At 41.6% G+C, this 16506-nt stretch overlaps 1 protein-coding gene across 2 annotated transcripts in view; it reads left to right on the top strand.

The window, feature by feature from the left end:
* The window catches only part of tmem108 (transmembrane protein 108), a 118024-nt gene that overhangs the window by 3460 nt on the left and 98058 nt on the right, over positions 1-16506 (top strand). For both annotated transcript variants that reach the window (XM_059945610.1, XM_059945611.1), the window contains exon 3: positions 10076-10161. In XM_059945610.1, coding sequence (XP_059801593.1) covers positions 10122-10161 — 40 coding nt within the window. In that variant the 5' untranslated portion in view covers positions 10076-10121. The remainder of the gene's footprint in view (positions 1-10075; positions 10162-16506) is intronic.

Here is a 16506-nt window from a genome sequence, read left to right on the forward strand (position 1 = left end):
TTTTTTGTCAATGTTATGCAATTGAAACTGACCCTAACCACAATGAAACTCAGTCATACCAATTTGGTGGGTGCTCCCTATCTATCCCTCAAGGAATTTAGGTAGTCACCCTTGCGTGCCTGGCACGATGACTGTGGCAGGCACATACAGACTGACATAATTCCCTGTGTAATGCTTCACAGCATGAGTGGAAGTTTATTCATTCAAAAAGTGAGACAGAAAGCAGGAAACTACAGGGCAATTAACTCAACATCTATCATGGAAAAAATGTTAGAAGCTGATTAAAGACTACTTAGAAAAATTCAAAGTAAATCAGGCAAAGTCAAAGTGATTTTGTGAAAGGTTTTATTGGAGTTCACATTAAGAAAAATATGCCACGAATAAAGGGAACTTAGACTTCTAGAAGACATTGAAAAAACATGAAGGATAATGTAGAAAATAAAACTCATGGTGTAGGACATCACTTATAGATGTGGGTAGATTGGCTGTCTAACAAAAGAAACAGGATTAGGTATAAGTAGGCATTCCCTCTCTCTGTATCAGTTTTGATGTAGGATTGCAATCTGAAATGTTAGCAGTTTCTTTTCTCCCACAGATGCTGCTCAACCAGCTGAGTTCAGAGAGGGATGAAAGAGATTAGCTTTGTTTTTTCACATGTACATCGAAACATATAATGAAATGTGTAATTTTCCACCTGAGGGTTGTGCTGGGAACAGCACAGAAGTATTGCCATGCTTCTGGCACCAACAGAGCTTGACCACAACTTACTAATCTTAACCTACATGTCTTTGGAATGTGGGAGGAAACGGAAGCACCTGGAGGAAAGCTATGCTGTCACAGGGAGAACATACAAACTCCTTACAGACAGCAATGGGGATTAAACGCCAATTGGTGTTGTAACCGCTGCGCTCCTGTGCCATTCCAATCAAATTGCTGTATAAACAGAATCAGAATCAGGTTTAATATCACCATCATATGTTGTGAAATTTAACTTTACAGCAGCAGTACAATGCAATACATGATAAATAATAAAGGAAAAAGTATATGCAAGTCAAGTCACTTTTTATTGTCATTTCGACCATAACTGCTGGTACTGTACACAGTAAAAATGAGAATGTTTTTCAGGACTGTGGTGCTACATGAAACAATACAAAAACTACACTGAACTACGTAAAAACAACACAAAAAAATACTACACTAGACGACAGACCTACCCAGGACTGCCTAAAGTGCACAAAACAGTGCAGGTATTACAATAAATAATAAACAAGACAATAGGCACAGTAGAGGGCAGTAAGTTGGTGTCAGTCCAAGCTCTAGGTATTGAGGAGTCTGATGGCTTGAGGGAAGAAACTTACATAGTCTGGTCGTGATACATATGTCTATTAAATAATTAAGTTGAAATATGTAGTGTAAAATAAAACAGAAATAAATAGTGAGATTCAATATCCATTTAAAAATTGAATGGCAGAGGGGAAGAAGCTGTTCCTGAATTGCTGAGTGTGTGCCATCAGGCTTCTGTATCTCCTTCCTGATGAGAAGAGGGCATGTCCTGAGTAGTGGGGATCCTCAATGATGGTTGCCACCTTCCTAAATCTTTTTCTCATTAACAAGATGTAATGTGTGCATGCCACTGGGATTGGTGCTTGAGCCTCAGTTCTATAGAAGTAACTTGGATGAAGGCGCTGAAGGCATGGTTGCTAAGAGATAGGAAAGAAAGTAGGTTTTCAAGAGGATATAAGGAAACTTCTGAGGAATACAGATAGATTGTGAATGGGCAATGATCTGGCAGAGAATAAAGTGAGAAAATATGAAATTGTACCTTTTTAGGAAGAAAAATGCAAAAAGGAGTCCTATTATCTAAATGGTGAGGGATTGTAGAGTCACAAGGCACAGAGGGAATTGAGTGTCCTGGTTCATGATTCATGAAAGCCAAATGCAGATCCAAGAAATTAGAAAAACTAACAGAATGTCTTTGTTTATTGCGTGGGATATTGAATACAAGAGTAGGGAGGTTATTTTTCAATTATACTATAGAGCACATCTGAAGTACTCTGTAGAGTTTTGGTCTCAGACTTCCCTCCCTTAAAGATTAGTAGAAGCAAGATCTCTGATTACTTTTAAGGCAGAAGCGGATCTTGATAAGTGAAAGGGTTGAGGAAGTAATGAAAGGTTACAAGAATGTGCAACTGTCATCATTGTGGAACAGGCTTGAAGGGCCAGGCATTTCTGACTCTTATGTGTGTAAAAGAATGGTGGGGAATGTAGATAAGTTGTTAAAGGTGTGACCATTAGGGTTAGGGTTTATTACCACAACACGGGATTGGAACTCTATGCCTTCTGCTTTATGTTAACTCCCCTCCTCAGACTCCAGATTATAAATGGCACCAACTGTTCTGCACCCCGTCCAGGGTCCTCTCCAACATCACCCTGACGCCCAGCCCACAGTCCTCTGATACTCGGGTCCCATTCCTCACTCTCATGTATATTCTCCACTCTCATTTGCTAGATCTTATTCTGCCCCCCAACCTCCACCCAAACCCCAAGCCATTTGGGTGTACCAGTGTTTAGAGACAATAAACTACCTGCTCTTGCCCATCTGCCTCAGTGTCGCTTCCCTCCAGTGAATGAATGAATTCTCAGTGGGAAGATTTCAAACTGTGGAATGTTGGCAGTCTGTTGCTGGCAGCAAAGGTACTCGGCCCTGAAACACTATTGGAATAGCTTTTAAAGGAGTCCAGGGCTCCACATTCACACAAGGAGCGGGCCTGAGAAATGATTTGGTTATCAATCTTCCCCCTACCCAGAGAGAGGCAGGGCCACATATTGTAGGTGAATATAGCCATTGATTTGTAGGTACTGTCAAAGGAAGTAGGACAAGTTGATGTAATACATCCTATAATAGACATTACTAGATGTCAAGGATGTTTAAGATTGTCAATAGCTTTGCAATCAATAATGCATCTAGAATCCTGCATACAGTTGCAACTGCCCCCGTCCTGACTCATGTTCTCTCATACTTGGGCCTTGAGAATGCTGAAGGACTTTGGGCTATCAGAGGTGAGTCACCCATCACAGAATATCCTCTTTCAATAGCTACTCCAATGTAGTTTCTCATCCTTGAAGACTGATAGGATGTTAACTAATACTATTCATCCTTTCACAGTAGAAGACATAAATGTCCGCCAGCACGGACATTTACACTACACACTGCATCTGCAAAGGAAACAGCATTATGACGGACCCCATGCACCCCTCAAACAAACTCTTCTCCCTCCTGCCGTCTGGGAAAAGGCACCGAAGCATTTGGGCTCTCATGACCAGACTATGTAACAGTTTCTTCCCCCAAGCTATCAGACTCCTCAATACCCAAAGCCTGGACTGACACCTTGCCCTATTGTCCTGTTTATTATTTATTGTAATGCCTGCACTGTTTTTGTGCACTTTATGTAGTCCTGTGTAGGTCTGTAGTCTAGTGTAGCTTTCTCTCTGTTTTTTTTTACGTAGTTCAGTCCATTTTTTGTACTGTGTCATGTAACACCATGGTCCTGAAAAAAGTCTAATTTTTACTATGTACTATACCAGCAGTTATGATCGAAATGACAATAAAAGTGACTTGACTTGACTTGAAAATGTATGCCAAAGTAGTAGGAAATAAGGTTGCAAAGTGGAGGAGGAATTTATAATAAGCATTATTCTGTATCAAACTACAGGGACCAAGAGCTGACAAATCCCATATATCTAAGGGAGCTAGAAGAGACTACGGGGATTATATCTTTATATTTATGTTGTGATTTTCCATGAGTCCTAAATTCTTAAATGGATTGGAAAGCTGCAAATGTAACACTGCTGTTCATGAAAGAAAGGTTAGAAATTACAGGGAGTAAGAGGCTTCTCAATCTAAGATCTGTTCTCAAGGATATACTGGAGACAATGTAGTAATTGATCATCTAGAAAATCATTATTTGAGTAGACAGAATCAACATGGTTTTATGAAAGGGTAATAAAACAGAAAATGCTTGAAGGGATTTATGGGAAAGGTTAGGCAGACTAGGACTTTATTCTTTGGAACATAGGACATTGAGGAGCTACCTTGTAGAGGTGGTATCAAATCAAGGGCCATAGGGCCAAGAGAGAACAGACAATCTTTTTTTTCTCAGGAAAGGGGAGCTAAAAACTAGAGAACATAGATTTAAATTAAGAGGTGAATTATTTTAAAAAGGGGAACTTCCTCATTCAGGGATGGTATGTATATAGGATGAGCTACCAAAGGAAGTGATTGGGGCAGGTGAAATAACAACATGGACATTTCTAAGTACATAGACAGGAGACTTTAGAGGATGTGGGCCAAACATGGGACTAGCTTGGTGGGCAGTATGGTGGACATGGACAAATTGGGTCAGAGGGTTTGAGTCTATTTATATTACTCCATTCAGCTGGTCAGGCAGTATCTGTCGAGAGAGAAAATGTTGATAAAATTTTATTAGATGTACCTACAGGGTTAATAATATAGAATTCATTGCTTGTAGATATTTGAAAGTAAAAATTCCCGATTGACAAAATAACGTGGATTCACTTGATAGAGCTGCAATATCCATTCTGTGAAATGTAGACTATCCTAGTGGCTCAAATGGAATGTAAGTGCTCCTCATAGATCTGTAGGATTTCTGTATCGCTTGATGGAATATTATGGCTGCTGATGGACTGGGCATCATGTCAAATCTTGCTGTGAATGATCACAATTCATTAGCAGCATACCCTGTTACAATGCACAAATTACTCACGGGTTTGGGGAATTAAGTGAGCTGTGGAACTTGGGAATCTCCAAATCTCCTTGTCAGCTTACCTTCCCCTGCCATTTGTTTCACAGAGCTGCTAAGGAATAAAGAAGTGCTTGTGCATGTTTATTTAACTATGGAAGTCATGAGCTTGGAGGTTATTCAGGTAGCCCTGCACCTGGAAGTGTGCTCTCCAAGGGGTTTGGCACTCAAGTACACATATTAGGCACAAACCAGAAACACCATTGAAACCAGTGTATCAGGCCACCAGTGTATCTGCCTTCCCTTTAACCCAGAATCGCCCACACCCTTCCACCCCTGACCTCCCTACACCTATACTGACCTGGTTTAGGGTTTTTGCTTCAGTTGTCTCCTGGGCTTTTCCATTCCAGACTCAGCAGTGATGAGGATATTTAAAACCTATTGAAGCTATTTGAATTATCACAGGGGTGGTATTATCAGCAGCCTGCTGGAGAAAGCAGGAATATTAGACTTTCCCTCTGGATGGCAGAAATAACAAACACACTGGGACGCAGTTGGGTGCAGATCAACAGCACATGTTCAGGATGTCCTGTTCTAGGAACAACTGATAACCAGTAATTTCCTTCAGAACGACAGCTGCCAACAACTCCAATCAACTCAGTTAAAATCCAGAGTGTCAAGAGTAATAAAACAAAATTGAAATTAATTCATTGCCTTGTTGTACTGGTGTTAGCCATAGGTATTTACTTGGGACTATCTTTAACTTATGCATTAACTTTACAGCATTGATTTCTTCTATTCAGTTTACTTTAACAAGTTATATACTCAAATTGTATTCATAATTACACTTTGAAGTGTACATAAAATGGTAGGAGTTCTGCATAATCAATCTTGTGTTCAAAAGGCAAATTTCTTTAGTCACTTTATTATCAGTACATTGACCCACTTACAACAGTTGCTGGTGTTTCAAAATTCATGAACAGTCCTTAGCCCAAGTAGCAAGCAGGTTAAACAAAATGATATTCCAAAAATAGGACAAACGGGAGAAAGGTGTTAAGTGCCATTTTCAGAAAAGGAAATAAGTTAAAAAACAAAAAACACAAAATGCTGGCAGAATCCAGCAGGCCAGACAGCATCTATGGGAGGAGGTAGTGACGACGTTTCGGGCCGAAACCCTTCATCAGGAGTGAAGTAACATGGGGCGGTCGAGGGGGGATAAGAAGTGGGGGGGAGGGATGAAGTAGAGAGCTGGGAAGTGATAGGCTGGAGGGAAATAGGCTAGGGGGAAGGTAGAGAATTATGGGAAATAAAAGAGAAAGAAAGATAGGGCTGGGGGGAGATTGAGAGGGGGGGGGGGAAGAGAGAAAGAGAACCAGACTAAAATTATAGATAGGGTTGGGGTAAGGGGGGGCAGGGGTATCAATGGAGGTCTGTGAGTTGAATGTTCATGCCGGCAGGTAGGAGGCTATCCAGGCGGGAGATAAGTTAAATGTGGGTTTACTTTAATATGTCTCCACTCTAATGCAACCATTTCCACTATTTCTATACACCTCACCATATACAAGTCAGTCAGGGTAAAGAAAATAAATTTTGGTCAAACTATGGAAGATCAGGTAAATTGCAAATCTGTTAAGCAATTACATGTGCCTCGACAATTATTGCCATTAAGATGTATTCGCAATAAACGATTCTTTTTCATTTTGTTCTTGAGTTCAAATGCAACAAATATTTTAATATTATTTTTGGTGTCTGCTAGAACAATTTAAATGTATGTATTTTTGATTCCTAATGTCTTTTAAAATAGCTGTGATAGTTCTTTTGTTTTCTTACTCTGAAAATAAAATCATGGTCCTTACTGCATAGCTGGGCAACATCACGCTAATATAAAGGTACCTGCTGTTCCACATTCCCTCAACTGCATGTTTTCCCATAGTTTATGGGCACATATCGCTATATTTATCGATTGTCCTGCAATCTAATATCCTGATAGATTTTTTTTTTAATCTTGGGCATGCTAGAGAGGATGAAATTATTATTGATCCCTAAATTTCAATGGAAGGTGCTAATTGGCTGATTCCTACTAGTGGTATGGTCCATCTAGGGAGGTCTTCACAAACAAGCTAAATGGGAACTTTACTGATAAATCAGAGAATGATTAAGGAGTGAAAGCCAGACAGGCTTGATTTATTTTATAACCTCGAGAAATAATGAGAAAACTAATGGCACTCATGTTGATTAGAGTGTAGGCTGTACAGTAACTACTCAGTACTACACATGTAAAAACGATGAATCTTCTGAAGTTGTTCTGCTCCAGATAAAAGATATTTCATTAAGAGATCAGATTCTGAAGTGCCTAGATGTTACGATATTACTTTACTTTCACGATAGATCCTATTAAATTTGGGGTTAGGACAAGTTCACTTGAGTATGCATGAATTTTCAATGGCATGTCAAGTCCTAAATGACTTTTCTATAGCATTTTCTGAGTTTATTTTAGATTTCCATCATCTTCAGCTTTTTCACTTTTCAGATGTTTCACTGGTTTGCAGTCGACACAGTAGTGTAGTGGTTAGCACAATGCTTTACAGTACAGGCGACATTGGTACTTCAGTTTTCTCCCACAGTTCAAAGTCCAAAGGTTGGTAGGTTATTGATCATTGTAAGTCTTCCTATGAATAGGCCGGTATTCAATCAGAGGATTTGTGGGCAGCATGGCTCAAAGAGCCCAAAGGGCCTGTTCTGCGCTCTGTCTCAATAATAAAATAAGTAATTTAGCCTTTTCATGGACTTTTGAGAAAGTTCTTGCAGATTTTTTAAACACAAGGACAAAAATAAAAGTATTTAAGTATTTTTTAAAAAAGCAACACACACACAATGCTAGGAGATCTCAGCAGGTCAGGCAGTATTTATGGAGGGACATAAGCAGTCGATGTTTTGGCCCAGAGATTATGATCGAAATCAGCTCACTGGACCTATGAGGTGTAGCACATCCTGCTCTGCCATGGTGCCTGTAACTGCAGACTAGTTAGGCTAATCAGTACCTGGGGAATTTCTGCAATTACCATGAAAATATATTATTAAACACTTGAGATCCAAATTAATTGATGGGAATTAATGTGGATTTGCCAGAGGAAAGAGTTGTTATATAAGTTATCTGTTGTATTTATTAAATGTCATATCTGTGGTTAACCCTATGATGTGATACTCTTGGAATATAAGTGAAATTGTCAGTGTGCTGTACTGGATTGTTAAGGTTAAAAAGGGCAGGAAACCTGCACAGCAGTAAGCATTGGAATGAATGTAATACGTGAAATCTTTCTGGGCTCACTACAAACTCTAGCTTTCTTCAACGGTGTTATAAATTAACTGAAATTTGGCATCAGTTGCTTTGTTGCAGAATTTAGGATGATTCCAGAACAGCATCTGAGGAGAGTGAAGATAGACTCCAGGGAATTAGTGTCCAGAGAAGAGGCAGCTGGTTGCTGTTTTCAGTTTAATGTTGGGCATTCATGCATTTAGTAACAGAGCATTGCAGGATAATGCTTTTTTTAAAAAAAAGTCATTAATGAGGTAAGGATTTATCTCAGATACACTGATCAAAGGATCTAATTCACCATTGCATAGGGCACTTGTCAGATGCCGTAATGAATACTGTTTGTGTTTCTGTAAGCTGTGCACTGATACAGCAGAGCAGAAAATATACAGACAAGAGATGTAGAAGATTAACATCCAGGAAATGATATATAGAGACAGGCCCTTTGGCCCAGTGTATTGGTACTGATCATCAAGCACTCATTTACCCTAAATCTACACTAATCCTATTTTATCCCTGCCACATATGACTTAATATAAAGAATGAGGCCTTTCAGTCATCAGAGCCATGCCAGTTGAGTAATCATATCAGTCCATCCCCCTCTCCTTTCTTCCTTGCAAAGATTTTCTCTCATCAGCCCACTGACAACCTTTTGTTACCTGTGTCCTTTACAGAGACAATTCACAATGTGCCAGTTAGCCAGCTATCAGATCTTTGGGAGGTGGGGGAAACTGCAGCACCCTGAACAAGCCTACAAGTCACAGAGAGAATGTGCAAACTCTACACAGCTGTTCGTCTTGTCTTTAACAATATGGATAAAACTGTAGGAGATATGATTAATACATTTGTGGAAGTCACAACATTTTTTGTGGTGTTGGTAATGAGGACACTCGTTATAAGCTGTAGAATGACAATAATGTGCTGTTTAGATGGGACAATGGAAACATGGCAGATAGAATACAATCTGATAAATGTAAGGTGATGAACACGGAGAAGAAGTGAGGGTATGATGTACACAGTGAATAAAACTATAGTTAGGCTGCAGCTGGAGTTCAGTTGTATACAGTTCTAATCACCACACTATAGAAAGGATGTGATTTCACTGGAGATGGTGTAGAAAAGATTCACCAGTTAGTTCCTGGGATGGAGCATTTCAGGTAAGAATGAGATTAAATAGGATGAGTTTGTTTTCCTTAGAGTAGATAGGTCAAGGGAGGATCTGATAGAGAGGCACAAAATTAAGAGCTTAGGTAAGGTGGACAGTAGGAAGTTTTTCCCCATTGCAGAATAAGACAGCCTGGGTTGAGAGTACAGGTAAGAGGTTTAGGAGGGATCTGAGGAAGAGTTTTACCACCCAGAGGGTGGAACAGATTTCCTGAGGTAGTGGTGGTGGAGGCAGGTACTTCCACAACCTGGTGAATCACCATGATATAGAAGACAAGTGCTAGTAAATAGAAGTACTTAATGGCCAGCATGGACACGGTGGGTTAAATTGGAGAATTCTGCATCAGAGACAAATTCAGAATCAGGTTTAATGCCATTGGCACATCGTGAAATTTGTTAACTTTGCAGCAGCAGTACAATGCAATACATGATAATATAGAGAAAAAGAAAACTGTGGCTTACAGTAAGTATATATGTGTATGTATGTGTGTGTGTATATATATTTGGTCTCACCCTATCAGGGATATTTCCTTGGTTCCACCCAGCCTTCCTCTGGATTCCCTGCTGCTGAAAATAAATTTTCACTTTTCCAGTCCTGACAAAGTTTCTAAGGCTTGAAAAGTTAACTATTTCTTCTGCACAGATGCTGCCTGACGTACTGAGTGTTTCCAGTATTTTCTGTTTTATTTCAGGTTTACAATATCTGCATCATTATGATTTTTCATGGAACTTAGTATTCTTATACCCCCCCCCCCACACACACACACACACACACACACACACACACACACACACACACACACACACACAATTAACAGACTTCTTTTTGTGTCTCTAGAGTGAAACATGAGTAAAGCGCAAAGCAAGCTGGAGCAGATGATACCATGAAGAAAAGCTCACGGGTCCTCCATCACCAACTGCTAAGTAAGAATTGCACACAATATCTTGTTTATTCAACTTTACAAAGAAAAGCAAAGTAATTGTCTACAAAATAAATCATTCTTGTACTGATCAGAACCTGGCTGGAAGAAGTCTGAAGGCAAGTAGAATAAGAATGTGAATAACAATGGATCAGAGAGCCAGTATGTGCCACTTTGTGTCCCTTCATTAGGGACAGAAGACCAGACACAAACAAAAGAAAACAGGAGCAGGATTAAGGCCCCTAGCCCCTCAGGACTGTCCCGCCATTCAATATGATTCTGGTTGATCTGCACTGACCTCATCTCTTCTTCTGTGCCAGTTCTCCATATCCCTCAATTCCTCGATCTTTCAAACATCTATTTATATACACCTTACATATAACTAACTTTTAACACAGGTGACCTCAGTAGGAACCCCAGTGAGGTCTGTCAGTGAACTAAAGGGCCTCTGTTAACTCCTGATTCTGTGAGCAAATGTGTTATTTCAAGTGAAGAAATAGATAATTTTATGCTTCCACATTATTTAAAGTTCAAGGTAATTGTATTATCAAGGTATGTATATGTCACTGAGATTCACTCCCTTGCAGGTATTCACAGTAGATCAGAGAAGTACAATAGAATCAATGAAAAACTACACACAAATACTGACAGACAGCCAATGTGCAGAAGACAAACTGTGCAAATACAAAATATTAAATGAATAATGCTGAGAACTTGAGTTGTAGAGTCCTTGAAAGTGAGTCCAGTTCAGTGTAAGGTGAGTGAAGTTATACACACTGGTTCAGGAGCTTAATTTTTGAAGGGTAATAACTGTTCATGAACCTGCTAGTGGTGTGGGACTGAAGACTCATGTACTTTAAGGTAGAAAATACTGGAATTACTTAGCAGGTTAGGAAGATCTGTGCAGAAAGGGTCAGCATTAACATTCCAGGTCAATGACTTTTTCTCAGAAATGGAATAATCTCATTCTAGTCATAAGCAACACACAAAATACTGGAGGAACAGCAAGTCAAGCAACATCTATGGAAATGAATGGACAGTCAATTTTTCAAGCAGAGACCCTTCATCAGGACTGGAAGGGAAGGGGAAAGACCAGAATAAAGTGGTGGTAGGATAAGAAAGGAGTAAAAGCTGGAAGGTAATAGGTTAAGCCGGGTGGATGGAGGAGGGTGATGAAGTAAGAAGCTGGGAGGTTGGTAGAAAAGGTAAAGGGATGAAGAAGGAATCGGATAGGAAGGAGAATGGACCATGGGAGAAAGGGAAGGAAGAGGGGCACTAGGGGGAGGTGATATGAAGAAGAAAAGATAAGAGGGAGAGTCAAAATGGAGAATTGCAGAAGAAAGAAGGGGAAGGGGGAAAACATTACAGGAAGTTGGAAAAACCGACGTTCATGCCTTCAGGTTGGCGACATCCTGGACAGAACATGAGGAGTTGCTCTTCCAGCCTGAGAGTGGCCTCATTATGGCAGAAGAGGAGGTTATGGATTGACATGTTGGAATGTGAATGGGGATGGGAATTAAAATGGTTGGGAAATTCCCGCTTTAGTGGATGGAATGAAGATGCTCGACAAAGTGGTTCCCCAATCTACGTCAGATCTCACCAGTGTAGAGGAGGCCATATCAGGAGGACAAGATACAGTAGACAAGCCAACAGATTCACAGATGATTTGTTGCCTCATCTGAAAGGACTGCTTGGGGCCCTAAATGGAAGTAAATGGGCGGGTGTAGTACTTCTTCCGATTGCAGGGGTATGTGCCAGGAGGGAGATTAATGGGGAGGGATGAAAGGACAAGGGAATCACAGAGGGTGGAAATTGGAGAGTAGGGGTTGTGTTTGGCAGTAGGGTCTCATTGAAGATGGCAGACGTTGCAGAGAACAATGTGGAGGCTCATGGGGTGGTAGGTGAGGACAAGAGGAACTTTATCCCTGTTGACATGGCTAGAAGGTGGGTGAGCACTGATGTCCAGGAAATGGAGATGTGGCTGAGGGTGCAGGAAGGAAAACCCCATTCCTTGAAGGAGGACAACATCATCCTCCTGGGAACAGATACGGCGGAGACAAAGGTACTGAGAAAAGGGAATGGCATTTTTACATGAGACAGGGTGGGAAGAGTTATGGTCAAGTTAGCTGTGGGATTCGGCAGGTTTATAAAAGATATTAGAGACAGGGAGATCAAGGAAGGGGAGAGGACCAAGTGAATTTAAGAGCAGGGTGGAAGTTGAGGCAAAGTTGCAAAAAGCAAGATTTCTCGGTGGCCAACCATTTTAATTCCAATCCCCATTCTCATTCCATGACCTCCTCTACTGCCACAATGAGGCCGTTCTCAGGTTGGAGGAGCAACATCTTTAGGTAGCCTCTGCTCTGATGGCATAAACTTTGATTTCTCAAATTTCCAGTAATATTTTCCCTCTCCCTCTTCTTCAATTGTTCTCCTCGCCTGCCTAGAAACCTCCCCCTTATGCTTCTCCTTCCCTGTCTTCCCATGGTCTACTCTCCTCTATCAGATTCCTTCTTTTCCCAACCTCTGCCTTTTCCACTAATGACCTCCCAGTTCCCTGATTCATCCCCCTCCACCCACCCACCTGGCTTCACCTATCACCTTCTGGCTTGTATTCTTTTCCCTCCTCCCACCATCATATTCAGGCATCTTAATCCATCCTTACAAGTCCTAATGAAGGGTTTCAGCCTGAAATGTGGACTATTTGTTCATTTCCATAGATGCTGCCTGACCTGCAGAGGTCCTCCAGTAGTTTGTGTGTATTGCTCTGAATTTCCAGTATCTGCAGAACCTCTTGTGTTCCAGTCACAATCCCAGAACAACATACAATACCTTTACAAATGAATAATGCTGGACGGTGTCATATGAGTTAATAAACCTTTTGACAAATGCAACACTATTAGAACTTGAAACAAATTCATATTGTTAAATTTTCCAACAATTTCCTCGGCAGGTAATTGGTATTTTCATGTAATTTTATATCATACATATAGTGTTATTTTACAGCTCCTAATAATGCTTAGAACCATTTGCAACCAAAATATTTTCTGGATGTTTTATCTCCACAGGAGTTACTCTCCTTCATCCGTATCTGTTTTGTACTTGCTTGTAGCAAATGCCAGTAGACCTTCCTGAACCAGAATGTGTTCATTTGTTTAAGATTGACTGGAGGATTGAACCAGTAGGAGAGCATTATGGCCACAGTTCCTTCCCGGGGAGAAGTGGAATTTATTGTGTTTGAGTCTCTATCAGTTAACATTTGGCATGCAAGGATTATGGGTGTTTGCTTCCATTTTTTTTCCTGCATTTCTCACAGGTCATAGAATCACAGAGAGATTTGGCCCATCAAATCCATACTTCTATACCCATTTTTATACAGTTCTCCAGTAGCTCCATTTTATTCTCCCTATGCTCCCCTGCACACCAGGTACAATTTACAGCAGCTAATTAACTCACCAACCCTCATATCATTGGGATGTGGGAGGAAACCAGAGCACCTGGGAGAAACCCGTGCAGTCACCGGGGAACAGGCAGGAGGGCAGGATTGATCCCCAGGCTACTGGAGCAGCAAAGCCACATCTCTGCTAAATGTGTCTCTGTCTCCACTATCATGAATGACCGTGATGCCTCACTCCCAGGTGAGCTCATTGCCTTTTATGCACACTTTGAGAAGGAGAATTAATCAACACTTGCGCAAGTCCTCACAACCTCTGGTGGCCCTGTAATCTCTGTCTCCGAGGCCATTGTCAGCACACCATTCGAAAGTGTGGACACTTGCAAGGCAGCAGGGCTGGAGTGACTGCTGCAGTTGGAGGTTCCCACGTGTTTCAAAAGGACATCAATCATACCAGTGCCCAAGAAGAGCTGAGTGAGCTGCCTCAATAACTATCGTCTGGTAGCACTACTGTATGGCGAGGAACAGCTCTAATGCCATCCATCAGTTCACTTTAAGAGGTTGGTCATGGCTAGAATTAACTCCTGCCTGAGTGAGGACCTGGACTTGCCACTGTAATTTGCGTATCACCACAACATGTCTATAGCAGATGCAAGCTCACTAGTTCCCCACTATACCTACATCAGGCTAATATTGATTGATTTCAGAGGTGTTTAACACCATCATCCCCTCAGTACTAAACAACCATCTCCAAAACCTGGGCCTCTCTACCTCCCCTTCAACTGTATCTTTGACTTTCTCATTAGGAGACTTGCAGTAATTTGTCTCACACTATTGTTGCCACAAAACAGCACATTTCATGACAAATGTCACTGATAATAAACCTGATTCTGATTCTTTCCCTCTACCTTTCTCGTTCTCTCTGATTTCATATCCAACACAATATACTCAGCAACCTCTGCCATCTCCAGTGGGATCCTACCACAATGGACATCTTTCTGTTCTGTAGAGGTCATTCCCAATGTGACACCCCCCCCCCCCCCCCCGACTTGTCCCTCTCCACTGACCTGCCTCCTGGCTCTTATCCCTGCAAGGTGCTACACCTGCCCTGCAGCTCCTCCCTCACCTCCAGGTGTCTGTCAGGATTACCTATTGTTTCTGTTGCTCCCAATGTGACCTCCTGTACATGGGTGAGACCTGACACAGATCGGAGGACCACTTCATTGAGCACTTTTGCTTTGTCCATTGCAAATGGCAGGGTCGTCAGATGGCTACCAATTTCAATTTGACTTCTCATTCCCATTCTGACATGTCAGTCCATGGCCTCTTCTACTGTCATAATGAGCCTACACTCAGGCTGAAGTTTCAGTACCTCATATTTCTTCTGGGTAGCCTCCAACCTGATAGCTTGAACATTGATTTCTCTAACTTCCAGTAGTTACCCCCGTCACCCTTCTCTCTTTATCCAATCCCTTTTCTGATTCCTCTCTCTCCCATTCTCTTCTCACCTCCCTCAGATTTTGCCTCCTCCCTCCCTTTACTTTAGGGCAGGCATGGGCAAACTACGGCCCGCGGGCCATATGCGGCCCGTTAAGCATTTTAATCCGGCCCGCAGAACTTGATGAAATTATATTAATAAACCTTGTTAACGTTTTTTCCCCGCAATTCTGGCGTTTTCCCAATAGATGACGCACTCTATATACATTGACCTTTGTTGAGGTGCAGCGTATTACTCCACATTTGCGCTTTACTCTTTGTTCGGCTCGACCTATTTGTGTAAACAGGCGTTCAGCCAGCCACAGATCCAAGTTAACTGACCAACACCTCAGATCCATCCTGAGAATCGCCACAACAGAACTAAATCCAGACTTTGATGCGCTGGCTAAAAAGGGAGACCAACAACACTGATTACTCAACATAGATTACTCATTCTTCAGCCTTTACCTCTTTCACTTATCCCCTCCTTGCTTCATATTTCTCCACTTCCCCCATCAATCTTCCCCCTCACTTGGTGTCTCATCTACCACGTGCCAGTTTGTACTCATCCTCCTCCTCCCCCCAACTTCTTGTTCTAGCTCTGCCACCTTCCTTTCCAATCCGATAAAGGGTCCCAGGAAATGAGGAAGGAAACACTCAGTGGGTCAGGTAGTAGGTGTGGAGAGAAGGTTGAAGATCTTTCATTAGAACCAGGAAGAAAAGAAACCAAGTTACAGAGATAGTGTGGAAACATGGCATGGTAAAAGATGAGGGTAAAGTATTTGATGTGTCACGTACCCCATGACCGGGTTAAAGAACCAGCAGAAATGGAAAACGCTCTGGAGTCTGGTATTGCTATAAACTAATAGTGTTTATTAGTAAACTACACAATACAGTAAAATAAATGCAAATATGTGGAACAGGTTAGCAATGATATATATATGTGTGTGTGTGTGTGTGTGTGTGGAAATAGGAACAAAACTAGGCTCTTTCAAACCTAGGAGTAAATGGGTACAGTCTTACGATGCGATGAAGAGAGTTCAGTTCAGTTCGAGGTAGTTAGTTGAGTAACATTGGAGAGAGAGAGAGGGAGAGGGAGGTGAGCTGTTGCCGTCGATCTTCCCGTTGTCTTCCGAAATCCTGTTGTAGTCACTAACTATGACTGTGGCACGTACGACCGTTCTTCAGTGGTGGAATTATCACCCAGGCAAGGGTGGACACACAAATAATTCCCCACCCGTCGCACCTCTTCACACTGTGAGCCATTGATTGATTTCCCCGAATTGATCCTCCAAAACCCCACCTTCATGTGGGTGCACAAAGCTCATTCAGTGTCCAACACTGTGTGTGTCTCGTGGTGTGTCTGTCTGTGTAACAGCGGATCTGCTTTTTATCTCCACATGTTGGACACCAGCTGTCCATCAACCTGCTCCTCCCACAAGCAGGCAAGCAGGCAAGTGACCTCGCAGAAAGGTATACAAT

The sequence above is a fragment of the Hypanus sabinus genome, chromosome 20, assembly GCF_030144855.1.
Source record: "Hypanus sabinus isolate sHypSab1 chromosome 20, sHypSab1.hap1, whole genome shotgun sequence".
NCBI lineage: Eukaryota > Metazoa > Chordata > Chondrichthyes > Myliobatiformes > Dasyatidae > Hypanus > Hypanus sabinus.